Genomic DNA, 18435 nt, shown 5'->3' on the forward strand with positions numbered 1-18435 from the left:
TGTAACATGTTATGGGGTTCCAAGTACTGATCTTGTATGTCTATCGGTGGCTGGTAGTCCGGCATGTGTTGCGAATACCCGACAACTTATGTGAGCAGCCCGTGTAGCTACATCCTAACCGATAGCTTGTGTGAGCAAACCCGTGAGTAGCTCGAAAGCGAACAACATGTGATATGTGATATGAGGTAGTGATGACTACATATAGGGAACTTAGGTGCGAGACCGGTGTATCCGGTGGTATTCCAAGTGTTCAACGAGTAATCCAAAGAAAAGTTCAATAGGTAGTCTCAATGAATACGTCAAAGACGAGAAAGTAAGTTGTTATGTGCAAGTGGGCACAAGTATGTATATTGAACTTATGAGAACATCATGGGATATGATAAACTTGTGGTAAGGATACATATATGAAGAATAAGTTTAACTAATTTGATAATAAAATGCAAGTTTATGTTCCTTATTTGCATGTGAGATTACTAAGCTTTAAAGCTTACCCCTTTCCTTTCTTTTTCCTTATAGTGTCGCCAAGCTAGCTCAGGGATCGGAGGACGTCAGAGTTTTTTATCACACTATCAATTGGAAAATTTGGTATAGTTAGATTCAACATTTTGAATATGGCATGTATAGGGACTTGGTCTTTATGTTATGTGTCATATTGATTAGCCAAATGTGTTGGTTCATGATGCTATTGTGATTCATTTTGTATATGGCCATGAGAGGTGGCTCATATTGATTATTTGGGTTGTAACCCTAATTAGTTATGCATGCATGCAAATGTGTTTATGCTTGTTGTGGTTGTTCGATGGATGTGTGATGAGATGTGGCTTATATGCTAAAGGTATGTGTTTGATAAGGCTTGTAATTGTTTGTGATAATGAGTATGATGGATGGCATGTATGTTTAATGGATGAAATATGATTAATGTGTATGGCAATAAATGTGGTACAAATGTAATAACTTGGAAATAGGATAGCAAAGATGATTATCCATGAAATTAGTGTGGAATACCTTGGGTAAACCTACTAACTTGAATATGTTATACATTAACTTAGTAAGAACATGAAATGTTTATGTTTCATATGATAAATGTGCCATGTTGTATGCATGAAGTGGGCTTAAGTGTGTGAGTACTTAAGGGTGGCAAATGGCTTGGAAAATAGCCTAAAAATTGTCCACACGGTTGGACACACGGACGTGTGTCTAAGCCGTGTGTGACACACAGTCTGCCCCATGGGTGTGTGATCCGGCCGTGTGTCCTCTGCACCCTAATTAATGCAAAACAGAATACCCAGTAGTAAACACACAGGCAGAGACATGGACGTGTGTTTCAGTCGTGTAGAGGACACGGCCTTAGGACATGGGTGTGTACCCAAGCCGTGTGAAGTCTGCACTTAATTTCGAGAATTTAATTTGCCACACAGCCTATGCACACGGGCGTGTGCTGTGGTCGTGTGACCTCATTTTACTGATGATGTCATAGTCAGAGAGTTACATGGGATAAGGACACGGACGTGTCCCAAGCCACAAGGCCGTGTGTGACCACACGGGCGGGTGACTCTCCAAAATAAGAAAACTTCCTAAATATCGAAAAAGTTCCAAAAGTTCTCGGTTTAGTCCTGAACCCTTATAAGGGATAATTTGCATGTGATTGAAAATTTTTAAATTTGGAGAAATTTTATGGCTCGATTTTGTATGTTTGTTTATGTTTAAGTCTGGTAATGCCTCGAACCCTGTCCCAGTGTCAGATACGGGTAAGGGTGTTACATTGAGGATCTTTTCTCTTTGTGGTAAAACTATTTCTAGAGTTCTAGCTTTGATACCAATTGTTGAAATTGAAATACACAAAAATGGGGGTGAATTGGTGTTTTAAGAGGTTTTCAGGAAATGACAAAAATCAAACGACTTAAGAAATTATAATGGTTCGGCCTCAATTACCTACGTCCACTACCTTAGCTTTCTCAACTAAGGATTCCCCAATTCCACTAGATTTGAACCTTTAAGGATAAAGTTTAACTTTACAAATCCCTATCTTTTCAAAGGTACGATAGAACAATTTCCCCTTAAGGTTTTCTACCCAAAACCTTAAGTAACACCTCACAAATGAGAGAAAATAAGAATGAATAAGATTATACCTCTAAAAGGTAGATAATCAACAATTAAGCACTTTCACACAAAGTTACAACACTTGAAAGAAAGATAGAAAACTTAACCCACAAGTGTGTACAAGAAATATTTAGGCTCAGTTTGTTTTACTGAAAATAACTTCCGGAAAATGATTTCTGCAAAATGATTTACTTTTTTGAAAAAGCTAATATTTTCTAATGTTTGGAGGAATCTGTGTAAAATATTTTCTGTTGTTTGGTAGATTTCTTAACAATATTTTATAAAAGTTGTTTTCAATTAAACAAATATATATTTGAGATTTTCTTATTTTTTCATTGTTTAACTGAATTTATTTTTATCTATAATTTTATATTTTACTTTGTTTTTGCATATATTAAAAATTATGTTAAATTGATTCATTATGTCATTTTTAATTACATGACTACTAAGTGAGTATTTTTATTTAAAATGTGACATCAACAAAATTGACAACAAAAATTAACGATGTCAACAATTAGACTTGATTTTCAAATTTGAAAAGTAAAGGACTAAATTCTTGAAAATAAAAGTACGAAGACTAAATTACAAATCATGAAGTGTACATAGACTTATGACATATTTTACCATTTATAATACAAAACATTTATTATTAATATATTTATAATTATAATAAATATTTATTATTAAAATATTAATATTGAATATTTTCAATAATATGTGAATAATATTATTTAAAATTATTATTTTAAAATTTATTATTAAAATAAAATTGAAATATTAAATAATTTATTAAAATAATAAATTATATTTATTATATTAATAATTTATTATATGACTAAATATAAATAATTAAATATGTATGTTTAATAATATTGAAAATATAATATTTTAAATATTTTAAAAATAAAAATAGAATTTATTATCAATATAATAATATTAAGCTTGATTGAAGTTAATTTTATATAAAAATAAAATTATCTATAGTTGAACTCTTTTCCGAAAAATGACTTATGCTTTTCAAAATGGTAAGTCATTTTACAGGAAAAATGGCTTATTTTACCTTGACATGTAAGTCATTTTCCGTTGACCAAACTATTTTCTGTGAAACAAACACGGGAAAATGCAGAAAATATTTTTCGTAAAACCTTTTACATGTAAACAAACAGACCTTTTGTAAAACATCAAGAAAGATTGGAAAACTGAGTTCTTGGAAGTTAGGTACTTGTTTCTTGTCTTTCTTCACTTTAATGATGTGTCTTAACCTTGTGTTCAAGTCTTCTAACAACCTTGTGGACGCTTGTAGCTGTTAGAAACAAAAGGGAGTCATTGCAGACATAAAAACAAGCATTAAATGTAGTCTGCAACTTCATTGTATCGATAGAAGGAAACTTGAATCAATAGAAGTATTTCCAAAATATAACCGTTGGGCTCATTCTATCGGTATAAGTTCTCTTGTATATATAGAAATGTAAGGGCTTCATTTGGTATCAGTAGAACCCATCAAAGTATCGGTAGAAGTGCAGAAGATGCTAAACTTTGGTTATTGACTTGACTTGTTTCGATAGAAGTCCTCAAGGTGCTGGTAGAAGTGCAGGAGATGCTGATCTTTGGCTTCTGACTTGACTTGTTTCGGTAGAATTCGTCAAGGTATCGATAGTACTCCGATTGTATCGGTAGGTTCGACCAGGGTATCAGTAGAAGTCCCAAGCCAAAACTACCTTACTCACTAGAATGCGTTATACCGATAGAAGTCTGAGTTATATCGGTAGAACACAGATTTGTATCGATAGAACTCCCAATTGTATCGGTAGAATTTTGTAGCCTTTCAAGGTCTTTCCATCTTGAGTTTTACCGATACTTGGGTGGACAAGTATCGGTAGAAGTCCTTCATGTAATACCCCTTACCTGTATCAGACATCGGGACAAGGTCTGAGGCGTTACCGAACTTAAACACAAGCAAACATTCAAAAATCGGACATGAATTTCCACTCAAATTTAAAACTTTTCGAAAACATTCATGTTGTCCCTTAAACAAGCCTACGAGGCTCAAAACATGCATTAGAGGCAGTTCGGGACTAAACTGAAATCTTTAGAAAACTTTCCAACACTTATAAATTTTTTCATCAAAACAGGGGTCACACGCCCGTGTGGCTTAGGACACGCCCCAGTGGACAGGCCGTGTGGTCACACACGCCTGTGTCCCTAACTCGTGTAACTCTCTGTTTATGACATCATCAACAATTTGAAGTCACACGGCCAAGTCACATGCCCATGTGCTTAGGCCGTGTCCTTTACAAGGCTGAGACACACACCCGTGTCTCTACCCGTGTGCTCGATACAAAGCTTTTTGTTTTGCAACATTTAAGGTGCAGGGGACACATGGCCGGATCACACGCCCATGGGGCGGACCATGTGTAACACACGCACGTATGTCTACCTGTGTGGACAAAAACATGGCTATTTACCAAGCCATTTGTCATCCTTTCTCACACATGCACTCATATCAATTCAAAAGGCACAAAACATATCATATTTAGGCAATCAAACACTCACAACTAAGACAATAATATGTCATTCTCATGCCATCATTTATCATACTTAAAACGTCATACTTAGCCCATTAAACATATTAACATCACATTCACAAGAAGGCATTAACACATGAATAAACTTGTAATCAACATAAGCCAGTATTTGTGGCTATGTACAATTTGAACAATAATCCATTATAGGCCAACACATTTGGCCACATTAATAATAACACATATAACCAAAAGACCAAGTCCCTATACATGCTATAGACTCAAACTACTTGAATTCATCAATAGTGTAGTGATAGCTTGATAGTTTGATAGGATCACCGGTGATCTCTAACCCGAGCTAGCTTATTAACCCTATAAGACATAGGAAAGGAAGGGGAGTAAGCTATATAATATAGCTTAGTAAGTTAGCATGTAAATAATAAACAACCTCAACCATACAATTTACATAATGTAAATTCATACAAATGTCATTTAAGTCTCACAATATAACTTACTCATTCACAACTTACCAAGTGTTTATCATAACTCAACAATACAAACACAAAGTATTATAATTTACCAAAATCTTATGGTTATAATTCTTATTCAGTCACAACATTTGCTTCATCAACTTCTAAGCATAATTTAACATATTCGGGCATTAGCCCAACAGCCGAAACCTTTTCGTTGTAACATACTACAACAATTAACAAATCATTTCAACCCACATAATAAACATGCATATTAAATATGAGTATTTACATTTTGAGCATATACTTTAACATCTCTCAATTGTTCAAAGCTTAAAACATCCCATAATCATTTTAATAGGCAATTATGCCAATCTTTCCTTTTTCAATTATCCGATGAATCACAATTCGTGTGAATAAAACATGTTATATCATAACTCAATTATGGCCCAAAAGCCAATCACTCAATTGCCAACAAAATTTACCATGTATTTCGTCCATCACAAATATAGACCAATAATCTCAAGACTTTCATAGAAATATTCTCATGGAAATCATGAACTCACCATATCTTAAAATCAATGCGTATAACTTATGTACATACCTATATAGAATTCGTAATACTTACATGCTCTTTCTCTTCTTTGACATACCCATTTACTTTCCCGTTGAACCACTTGGAATACTAAAGGATACTCGAGAAATCTCATACACATAGTAAGATATCAATGCCATATCTCAGATATGGTCTTACATGGGATCACAGATCGAAGCTGATAGCCCAGCTATGGTCTTACACGATGTCTCATATCGATGCCATGTCCCAGACATGGTCTTAGACAAAATAACTTATTGATGCCAATGTCATATCCCAAATATGGTCTTACAAGGGATCACATATAGACGCCAATTCCATATCCCAGATATGGTCTTACATGGGATCACATATCGATGCCAATGCCATGTCCCAGACATGGTATTACACGGGATCACATGTTGATGCCAATGCCATGTCCTAAACATGGTCTCACATGGGATCACATATTGATGCCAATGCCATATCCCAGACATGTTCTTACATGGGATCACACATAACCCTAATGTCATGACATTTGTATCTTATCTATTCCTAAGGCTCAACTGGGATTTCGAGGTATCAATTCTTCGTTGAATTGTCATCCAGTCATCATTAATCAAATCCATAAAGATAAATATACATTTCATGCAATATGAAAATATTAGGTTTATAATAACATAATTTTGAATTATTTACACACGAACTTACCTTGGACGCGACAACAGCGAAAAGGACCTATTTGTCCAATATTTGTTTTCCCCCTAATCTAGACTCGAACTTCATTTTTCTTGATCTATAATATCAAATTCGACCCACTTATCAGTCACATTATTCAATGTGACCCAAAAATCATACTATGGAAAATTATATTTTTGCCTCTAAATTTAACATATTTACATTTTTGCCCCTAAGCTCGAAAAATGAAATTTATTCAATTTCTTTAACATACAAGCCTAGCCAAATCATTTTCATAACTATAACAGCCCACAATTTCCATTAAAACACACTTTTACTACATATTTTATAACTTTTACAAATTAGTCCTTTTAAGTGTTTTCACCGAAAATCACTTAGCAAAAGTCGTTTAAGAAACAACTAACATGCATTTTCTACCATTAATCATCAAAATACACACATGTTCATCATGGTTCAAAACCCTAGACTTTAACCGTAACTCAAATTAATGGTAGAAATAGATAGATCTTGTTACGAGGATTTTAAAAACGTAAAAATCATTAAAAACGTGGCTAGAACGAACTTATAATCGAACTTGGAAGCTTGGAAAACCCTAGCCATGGTTTCTTCATGTAAAATTCAGCCAAGGAAGAAGATGGACAAGAAATTTTGGCTTTTATTTTGTTTATTAAGTCATTTAATTACTAAATGACCAAAATGCCCCTAACTTAAAAACATTCTATTTCACCTATTTCATGTCCACTTTTGTCCAAAAAATTATCCAATGGTCTAATTACCATTTAAGGACCTCCAATTTAAAATTTCATAACAATTTGACACCTCTATCTTTTAGAACTCAAGTTTTGCACTCTTTACGATTTAGTCCTTCTGACTAAATTGAGTGCCCAAACGTCGAAATTTTCGAATGAAATTTTCACAAAATCATTCCGTAAAATTATAAACCATAGAAATATAATAAAAATAAATTTTCTTACGTTAGATTTGTGGCCCCGAAACCACTATTCTGACTAGACCTAAAATCGGGCTATTACAACTCTCCCCCCTTTAGGGATTTTCGTCCCCGAAAATCTTACCAGAAGAAGTTATTTTCAACTCTCATGAAACACTTTCACTAACTTCTCAGAATCACAAATCGAGTTAAACCTCGTATATCTCTTTCCAATAACCTGTAAACTTTAGCACACAGTGCCGGAGTATATCGTCAAAGATCTAAATTACTTTCTCAGGAACACATATACTCAGTTGATCTGTCAAATAAGGACTCGGTAGATACTGAAACAATCATGCAGATTTTTTCAAATGATCAACATTCAAAAATATCATCCATTTTAGGGATAGAGGTAGTCCGGATATGAAATCTATAGTAACTCTATCTCATTATCACTCCTGTACCACCACTAACTGTATTAGTCCTGAATACACTTGATTTTCGGCTTACTTGCTAACAAATAGACACCTAAACATAAACTCAAAAAATTGTGATACATACTCAATCACCAGAACATCTATTTTATATAACTGCACATTTTATTACTTTAGGATGAACAGACGAGCTACTACGGAGCCTCGTACAAAAATTTTTGCATAAGCTCCGGATTCTTTGGTACTCAAATTCCGTATCGGAATAATAATAACATGAACCAGGTCTAACCTGAAATTCAGAATAGAAAGTCATTTCACATTGTACTCGTTTAGTTCACCACTCTCTATCACATTTCTGAGCTTCCTAACTTGCAAAGAAATCATCGCTTAAGCTTTTAAATTAGCTAGAAATAAACCATCATCAAATAAGATCAATCAAGTAACCACTACTCACAAAAATAAACAAAGATTTTCCATCCAGGCATCTGTAACTATAACTGCTTTTTCAGAGATTAATCAATAACTTACACGAAATCTTTCATTATCTCAAACCATTGACATTGTCTTAAATTGCAGATCTTTTTCTACAACATTGATACTTCAAACCATTAAGATCAGGAAGCATATGACATTTTTCGTTGAACATACGATATCATCGAACTCACAACATAGACATAAAAGTGGCCGTCTTTAAATCACCAGTCGAACAGTTTTTTTTAATGTGACTTTAATCGCCTGAACATGCAAACCATCATTTTACGTTTTTGTATTAAAACATATTCCAATCTGCTCAATAGTACATCACTGAAAAATCACAAATTCTTTTCTTAATTTAGACTAAACTCAGAACGAGAGCTTTGATTAATAATACTTTCAACTGTTTCCAACTTTGTTAACATGCACAAATCATTCCAACTTTCATAAACGTGATGACTTTATCAATCAATATAGTTTTAACTCATAATAACATTATTTGATTAAGACATCCAATAGGCATATCTCTGTATCATACTTTCTAGAATATAATTTCTTCATTTAGACTATCTATCTATCTATCTATATATATATATATATATATAAAACTCATACACATAATTTATTCCTTTAGCTGAGGACATGCTTAAATACATATAACTCAAACCACCTTTCAACAAATCAACTTATTCTGATAAAAACAACTGGGTTGATTTCAATTATCGAATAATAACATATCACTATACTCTTTTCAACGGTATTAGCCCGAGGAAACAAATATCCTGATTGAACTCATCGACTTTAATCAAACTTACCAGGGGAAAGAGATCCACCATACAATTTTGAGCTTGTGCTCTCATCATTTATACCTTTTTCGATATGAATTCCTTTCATGAAAATTAAAGAAAATCCAAATACCAGAATTACCATATTCCTATGACCGATTCAGAAATACAACCATGATAGACATAGTTATCGCAAACCAAATAACACACTTTAAAAATGAGCCATGATTGATAATTCATAAAATAAGAACGAGAGAAGAACCAAGATACAGAAATCCAAGATACGATGCCATAACAGAAGCCCTAGAACATAACTCATAAGGAAATAATAATGAAGATCTGGGTAATTTCTTAGAGAAATCTAGAAGAAAAGAATACCTACCAGCTTTGGAATTCCATCGTAACAGAGATAATACACTTTCCAAATATTTATATATACAACACAATAACGTCCAGTAGAAATTGATGAATAGTCTCACATAAGTTTTACCACCGACTTCATTCCAACATATTAGGATAGAATCCCGAAGAGATAAGGCAATGCCAATCATAAATCAACAAACCATCTGATCTAACATTAAAGTTGGCTAACATTCTCACTTGATAAGAATTTCATCAGAAAATGGACATTCCCATAAACCCCTAAGGAAAAATGAAAATATACAGAATACTTAGAAGAAATCATTGTAATCTATTCAACCATAACTATTACACGCAGACATCGTTACAATTCAAACATCATTTCTCTGACTAATTCTGTCATTATGAACGCCGTATTATTCTATTCACTAACGAAAATCAATTCAGAAGAATTTTTAGTAAACACATCTTTGGACTCCATACCTAATTGAGTCGATTAGCCGAGACTACCTTCTTCTTTAACCGTGACATTGCATAATCTATATAATCTTTAAAACGTTCTGATATTTCTTCTAAAACTGTTTTCACTTCCTAAGCTATTCTTGTCTCTATATGCTTTACTAATTATTTCACCACTGAACTCTTTAGTTTCACACTTATGGACTTATTCAGCATGATTCTCGTGAATTTTTGTTACTAAGCAACACTGGTAAGGGGGTGAGGTCATAAAGCCTCTAACTCGATCTCATAAATACACACATATAACTTAGCATCAACATCATATCATCACAATTGCATGATTCATTTCAAGCAAATTTAGATACATAGTCATGTTACACGAACTCTTCTATTATCTCTAATTTAACAATTAAACATAAGATTCAACCATATGGACATACTGATTATACTTATTCAAACAAGTGTACCTAAACACACATTTCGTCAATTTGAGTAAATTTACTTATCATATTCACTTTATCAATATGTTGGGCACATAACATCATATGCTTGCCAAACAAACATATCACCATATAACTTTCATTTCATTCTACATTTTCACATTTCTCAACTTATGGTTATCTCATTTTGTGCATTAACACGTACATATCATGAACTTCTATTCATACCTTTCCAAATTTTGACACATCATAGGCACATTTCAATCATCTCAATATCATTTTCAGCATTATCAAAAAATAGCTCGGTTGGAAGTTATCTCTGCCTTAACAAAACAATTTCAGAGTCGGAAGATATCACACTATCATGAGTAGTAATATGGCATGTATAGCTAGACTCACATACGCTATGTTAGTCTAAGAATCGACTAAACCATAACTCTGATACTATTAAATGTAACACCCCTTACCCGTATCCGACATCGGGACAGGGTTCGAGGCGTTATCAGACTTAAACACAAGTAAACATTCAAAACCCAGGTATGAATTTCCCCTCAAATTTAAAACTTTTCGAAAACATTCATGTCGACCCTTAGACGAGCCTACGAGGCTCAAAACATACATTAGAGGCGGTTTAAGACTAAATCGAAAAACTTTAGAAAACTTTCCAACACTTATAAATTTTTTCATCAAAACAGGGGTCACACACTCGTGTGGCTTGGGACACACCCGTGTGGGCAGGCCGTGTGGTCACACACGCCTGTGTCCTTAACCCGTGTAACTCTCTACTTATGACATCATCAAAAATTTGAAGTCACATGGCCAAGTCACATGCTCGTATGCTTAGGCCGTGTCCTTTACACAATTGAGACACACGCCCTTGTCTCTGCCTGTGTGCTCGATACTGAGCATTCTGTTTTGCAACATTTAAGGTGCAGGGGACACACGGCCGGATCACACGCCCATGGGGTGGATCGTGTGTCACACACGGCCTAGACACACGCCCGTGTGTCTACCCGTGTGGACAAAAACAAGGCTATTTACCAAGCCATTTGCCACCCTTTTTCACACATGCACTCATATCAATTCAAAAGGCACAAAACATATCATACTTAGGCAACCAAACACTCACAAATAAGACAATAATATGTCATTCCCATGCCATCAGTTATCATACTTAAAACATCATACTTAGCCCATTAAAACATATTAACATTACATTCACAAGAGGGCATTAACACATGAATAAACTTGTAATCAACATAAGCTATCATTCGTGGCTATGTACAATTTGAACAATAATCCATTATAGGCCAACACATTTTGCCACATTAATAATAACACATATAACCAAAAGACCAAGTCCCTATACATGCCATAGACTCAAACTACTTGAAATCATCAATAACGTAGTGGTAGCTTGATAGTGTGATAGGATCTTCGGCGATCTCCAACCCGAGCTAGCTTATTAACCCTATAAGACATGGGAAAGGAAGAGGAGTAAGCTATATAATATAGCTTAGTAAGTTGGCATGTAAATAATAAACAACCTCAACCATACAATTTACATAATGTAAATTCATACAAATGTCATTTAAGTCTCACAATATAACTTACTCATTCACAACTTACCAAGTGTTTATCATAACTCAACAATACAAACACAAAGTATTATAATTTACCAAAATCTTATGGTATAATTCTTATTCAGTCACAACGTTTGCTTTATCAACTTATAAGCATAATTTAACATATCTGGGCATTAACCCAACTACCGAGACCTTTTCGTTATAACATACTACAACAATTAACAAATCATTTCAACCCACATAATAAACATGCATATTAAGTATGAGTATTTACATTTCGAGCATATACTTTAACATCTTTCAATTGTTCAAAGCTCAAAACATCCCATAATCATTTTAAAAGGCAATTATGCCAATCTTTCCTTTTCCATGTATCCGATGAATCACAATTCGTGTGAATAAAACATGTTATATCATAACTCAATTACGACCCAAAAGCCAATCACTCAATTGCCAATAAAATTTACCATGTATTTCGTCCATCACAAATATAGACCAATAATCTCAAGACTTTCACAAAAATATTCTCATGGAAATCATGAACTCACCATATCTTAAAATCAATGCGTATAACTTATGTACATACCTGTACAGAATTCGTAATACTTACACGCTCTTTCTCTTCTTTAACAAACCTATTTACTTTCCCATTGGACTACTTGGAATACTAAAGGATATCTGGGAAATTTCATACACATAGTAAGATGCCAATGTAATATCCCAGATATGGTCTTACATGGGATCACAAATCGAAGCCGATAGCCCAGCTATGGTCTTACATGATGTCTCATATCGATGCCATGCCTTAAACATGGTGTTAGATGAAATAACATATCAATGCCAATGCCATATCCTAGATATGATCTTACATGTGATCACATATCGATGCCAATGTCATATCCCAGATATGGTCTTACGTGGGATCACATATCGATGCCAATGCCATGTCCCAGACATGGTCTTATGTGGGATCACATATTGATGCCAACGCCATATCCCAGACATGGTCTTACATGGGATCACATATAACCCTAATATCATGACATTTGTATCCTATCTATTCCTAAGGTTTAACAGGGATTTTGAGGTATCAATTCTTCATCGAATCATCATCCAGTCATCATTTATCAAATCCATAGAGATAAATATACATTTCATGCAATATCAAAACATTAGGTACATAATAACATAATTTTGAATTATTTACACACGAACTTACCTCAGATGCGACAACGGCGAAAAGAACCTATTTGTCTAATATTTGTTTTTCCCTCGATCTAGACTCGAACTTCGTTTTTCTTGATCTATAATGTCATATTTAGCCCACTTATTAGTCACATTATTCAATGTGACCCAAAAATCATACTATGGAAAAATTATGTTTTTGCCCCTAAAGTTTGACATATTTACATTTTTGCCCCTAAGCTCGAAAAATGAAATTTATTCAATTTCTTTAACATACAAGCCTAGCCGAATCATTTTCATAACTATATCAGCCCACAATTTCCATTAAAACACACTTTTACTGCATACTTTATAACTTTTACAAATTAGTCCTTTTAGGCGTTTTCACCGAAAATCACTTAGCAAAAGTCGTTTAAGAAACAACTAACATGCATTTTCTACCATTAATCATCAAAATCCACACATGTTCATCATAGGTCAAAACCCTATACTTTAACCATAACTCAAATTAATGGTAGAAATAGATAGATCTTGCTACGAGGATTTCAAAAATGTAAAAAAACATTAAAAACGGGGCTAGAATGGACTTACAATCGAGTTTGGAAGCTTGGAAAACCCTAGCCATGGTTTCTTCATGTAAAATTTGTCCAAGGAAGAAGATGGGTAAGAAGTTTTGGCTTTTATTTTGTTTATTAAGTCATTTAATTTCTAAATGACGAAAATGCCCTTAACTTAAAAATATTCTATTTCACCTATTTCATATCCATTTTTGTCCAAAAAATTATCGAATGGTCTAATTACCATTTAAGGACCTCCAATTTATAATTTCATAACAATTGGACACCTCTAGCTTCTAGAACTCAAGTTTTGCACTCTTTACGATTTAGTCCTTTTGACTAAATTGAGTGCCCAAATGTCGAAATTTTCGAACGAAATTTTTACAAAATCACTCCGTGAAATTGTAGACTATAAAAAATAATAAAAATAAATTTTATTACGTTAGATTTGTGGCTCCAAAACCACTATTTCGACTAGACCCAAAATCGGGCTGTTGCACTTCAGGCTTCAAAGACTTGTTAAAAATTAAGTTAATTTAAGGCTTTTTAAAATTTTATTTTGTCCAACAATTTAAAAATAATTTTAAAGACTTATAAACAATTTTTGAAAATCTAAGTAGGAAATTTTTAATATACTTTTTGTTATATCAAAATACTTGAAAAACTAGAGGTAACAACATAGATAGGATATGTAGTACAAGGTCTTATATCTCAAGTGACATGGGGAGGCTTAAGTTATTGATACATGACATACTTAATTGTGATGAAACACGGTAATTGTGTTATTTACCTCCATATTTTTGTTACTTTCAAAATGGAATATAATTTAAAATAATATTACATTATTTTTTTTGGTGAAATAAAAACTAAAAGGACTCAACTGTGTCATACAATATCAAAAGCACCATTTGCTTAAATACATATAACTCAAACCACCCAATATTTTTTATTTTGTAGTAACTTTTGGATTCGCCTCACCAGAGCTGAGGAAGAAATAGTTGGAATGTTCGTTGTTATTGCTTGCACCACCCCTCGAGATTATCTGTATGTATCAAAATTTTTCCACTCCCTGTTCTATAAGAAAGGTAAGGGCATCCAAAATACCCCAAAGTTGGGCATCAAAGATAAAGCACATATATTAATGGATTAAAATTTAATTTTATAAAACTATTAAATATTTGAAAATTTTCAAATAATATTATTTATAAATTTAAGATAATTAAATTTATTATTAATTAAAATTATGTAGGTGAAGATATCAATAACAAAAAAGTTATTTATGTATAAAATTAAAACCAAATATTAATTGACGCATATCATCATCATTATATGACTATTTTCTTAAATTAACTGCTATATACAAATTATTTATTTTAATCACATCCATTATATTCATTTTTATCAAATTGAACTAATAATTTTGAAAAAAATATTCTTTCATTCAATTAGAATAACCGATCTTATGCCAAATGAACGTAACTCAATAAAATAAAGATTTATAACTTTTACGAATGGGTAAATTCCTTTTAAACCAATCCATCTTTTGTTAAATTATTTTAAAGTGCTCAATATTCCTAAATTAAGTACTTATTCTTTCCAGACTTTTAAAATTTAAAAATTCCTTTATTAAAATTACAAAATTAGACTATTATTTTTATTTGTTCTAAAAATTATATTTCAATAAAAATAAAATAAATTATTTAAGCAATTATACATTTTATCTTGTAAAAAAATTATCAAAAAATTATTATTTTTATATTTCAAGATTTTATAAATAAATACAATAAGAGAAAATATATTTTTAATTTTTATTACTATTTGAGAAAATATATATATTCCAATTTTAAAAAAAAATAATATCAAGATAAACCTGAACAAGAAACAAACCAGTAGTATATATATTATAATTTATTTATACTAAATCTAATTAAAATTGCATAGTATTTATTATTAATTATTTGTACTTGGTGAATGACCTAATGATGACAACAATAAGTATATTTTTAATGTTGGAGAGAATATTTTAATAAATATGGAATGTTAGAGTAATTAGATAAAATTGTATGAGATATTTATTTTCTTGTTAATTTTATTGATAATTGTATTGTTAAATATTTTATTAGACTAATGTATTATTTAAAATGATTTGATTTTAATTGTTACTTATTTAAAGAATTTTTTATTATTAATAATTTTAAAATAATTAATATTTTTAAAATTTAGAATTATATGATTATATAATTACATTTTACATACTTTATAATATAATTAGTACCTTAATAATTACACTACCATTAATCTAAATTAATTTTTTTTGCTACATCCACGGATTAACAGGTCTGATAGATCAAATTTTACTTTGGGCTTACAATGAGCAGTAAGTAAATCCGAACCCACAAAATATCCATGTTCGTGAATCTGGGTTGACTCGGACCAACTTACAGACTTCCCTAATAACACCAGATTATTTTCCTTTATATTTAAACCTCCCCGAAAACCCTAACCCTCGAAACCTTAAGTTAGCAAGAGAGCAGCAGCAGTCTCGGCGGCGGCAGTTCTCCCCAGGGTCTATTTTCTAAACACCCATCAAACAGAAATGAAGGTTTTTCCCCTCTTTCCGCTTCTTTTTATTAAGGAAAAAGAAGATATTTCTGTCCCTTTTGGGTTTTTGTTGATTCTCTTCATTTGTTTGTTTCAGTTCAATATTGCAAATCCGACTACTGGCTGCCAGAAGAAGCTGGAAATTGACGATGACCAGAAACTGTAATTTTCTTTTCTCTTTTTTTGTTTTTTGGTTTTAAATTGTTTGGTTTAATTTTATTTTGTTGCTCTAAATTTCAATATTAGTCTTATATTTTTAAAGGCGAAAACACCCAGTTGAGTTTTCATGCTTCTTTTCGTATTGAGTGAGATTGAATTTTTAGAGTATTTAGAGATGCGCAAAATATGGGTGGAAGAAGCAAATTCAAAGGTAGAAAGTAGGTTAATGAAATTTATATGAATTTTTTGCTAATAATAGAATTTGTAAAGCAAAGTGGAAGGCAAAAGTTGTTTATACTTCCCAAAAAATGAGCTAGCATAATACATTTTGTAATTATTTTCTCTTGCCATATATTTTTTAAGTTAGGTTTCCTTTTGGGACTAGTTCTTGTCAAGCTACCACAATGCGAAGGAAATTCAACTGTGTTGTACCCTTTAACCATAGTTTTAACAGTATGCTTATTACATTTAGCGTCTTGGGGCGAGGTACTGCGAGCGTATTTGTTCCTGAGGAAGAAAAATTTCTGACCTTGGAACTTTGATATTGCAGCCGAGCCTTCTTTGACAAGAGGATCTCCCAAGAAGTCAGTGGTGATGCCCTTGGCGAGGTATGTTTCCAAGTTACTTTTAGTTTCTCTTTATCCAATTTATGCTTTTGAATCTGGCCATCTTAACTGCAGTTTGCTGTTATCTCATATCATTTAACAGGAGTTTAAGGGCTATGTGTTCAAGATAATGGGAGGCTGTGACAAGCAAGGTTTTCCAATGAAGCAAGGAGTTCTGACTCCAGGCCGTGTTCATCTTTTGCTTCACAGAGGTCTGTAGACTGCAAATTAGTTGCATTTGTTTGTTTGTATAGAAATGTTTTTTATTTGTTGACCAATTGTTTTTCTTTGAATAGGTACTCCCTGCTTCCGTGGGTATGGTAGGAGAAATGGAGAGCGAAGGAGGAAGTCAGTTCGCGGATGCATTGTTAGTCAAGATCTTTCAGTTCTGAACTTGGTTATTGTTAAGAAGGGTGAAAATGATCTTCCTGGATTGACCGACACTGAGAAGCCAAGAATGAGGGGTCCAAAGAGAGCTTCGAAAATCCGGAAGTTGTTCAACCTCTCTAAGGAAGATGATGTTCGGAAATATGTTAATACATATCGCCGAACCTTTACAACCAAATCTGGTGAGTACTAAATATTTGTTTGTGCTTCATTGAGTTTCCTGGGGAATGAGTTTTGGTCAATGATTTACTTTTCATAAATAAGTTAATGATGGTAGTTGCTCCCCTAGTTGAAAATAAAGAACACTTTTTTGGAATGCAGGTAAAAAAGTAAGCAAGGCTCCCAAAATTCAGAGGTTGGTGACTCCGTTGACCTTGCAGAGGAAGCGTGGCAGAATTGCAGAGAAGAAGAAGAGAGTTGCAAAGGCCAAGGCTGATGCTGCTGAATACCAGAAGCTCCTTGCCCAGAGGTTGAAGGAACAGCGTGAGCGCAGGAGTGAGAGCTTGGCCAAGAAGAGATCTAGGCTCTCTGCTGCTTCTAAGCCATCCATTGCAGCTTAATTGTACCACATACAAGGATTGGTATTTTCTTCGGTTTTGAATGTTGATTCTAAAATCTCATTATAGGTTGAGGTGATTTTGACTTGACAATGCTTTTAAGTTTTCATGACATTATGTTTTGGATGCTTACCTATTCCTCTATTTATTTCATGAATTTTTTTATATTCAATATCGTAACATCCAAAGGCCTCACTTGTTGAAACCGAACCTAACAGGCTGGTTCAACTGGGAACTGATCAGTTCTATGGTTCAACTATAGTAATTTAACTGGAAAATGAACAGGCCGGTAAAAAATCGAATGATAACGTATAGAACTTGGTCGAAAACTCAAGTGACCGAACTAGGTGATCGGTTTTGAGATTGCTTTCAGCATCATTCCACAGTATTTTGCTCAATCATTTATGTTGCCAGAGGGAAATAACAATGAAAGGAAGAAAAAAGGTAAGTTAAAAATATAGATTTAACGCTAAAACTGATGCTTTGAATTGTTTGAGTATTTTGACTAAAATTGGTAAGTGAAGGAAACTACAAATCTAAAAAATGGAAAGTG

At 32.9% G+C, this 18435-nt stretch overlaps 1 protein-coding gene across 1 annotated transcript; it reads left to right on the top strand.

The window, feature by feature from the left end:
* The first annotated feature begins 16030 nt into the window (after positions 1-16030).
* LOC108470739 (40S ribosomal protein S6-like) lies at positions 16031-18054 on the top strand. The gene is made up of 6 exons (XM_017772181.2): positions 16031-16175; positions 16272-16336; positions 16884-16941; positions 17042-17150; positions 17235-17507; positions 17647-18054. The coding sequence occupies exons 1-6, from the start codon at positions 16170-16172 to the stop codon at positions 17883-17885; spliced, it is 750 nt and encodes a 249-aa protein (XP_017627670.1). The 5' UTR covers positions 16031-16169; the 3' UTR covers positions 17886-18054.
* Positions 18055-18435: the final 381 nt, after the last annotated feature.

The sequence above is a fragment of the Gossypium arboreum genome, chromosome 11, assembly GCF_025698485.1.
Source record: "Gossypium arboreum isolate Shixiya-1 chromosome 11, ASM2569848v2, whole genome shotgun sequence".
NCBI classification, from domain to species: domain Eukaryota; kingdom Viridiplantae; phylum Streptophyta; class Magnoliopsida; order Malvales; family Malvaceae; genus Gossypium; species Gossypium arboreum.

Excerpts from the sequence above, each read along its gene's own strand:
- LOC108470739 (XM_017772181.2), top strand. Across the intron at positions 16,942-17,041 it reads GTGGTGATGCCCTTGGCGAG|GAGTTTAAGGGCTATGTGTT; the intron begins GTATGTTTCCAA and ends ATCATTTAACAG. Across the intron at positions 17,151-17,234 it reads TCATCTTTTGCTTCACAGAG|GTACTCCCTGCTTCCGTGGG; the intron begins GTCTGTAGACTG and ends TTCTTTGAATAG.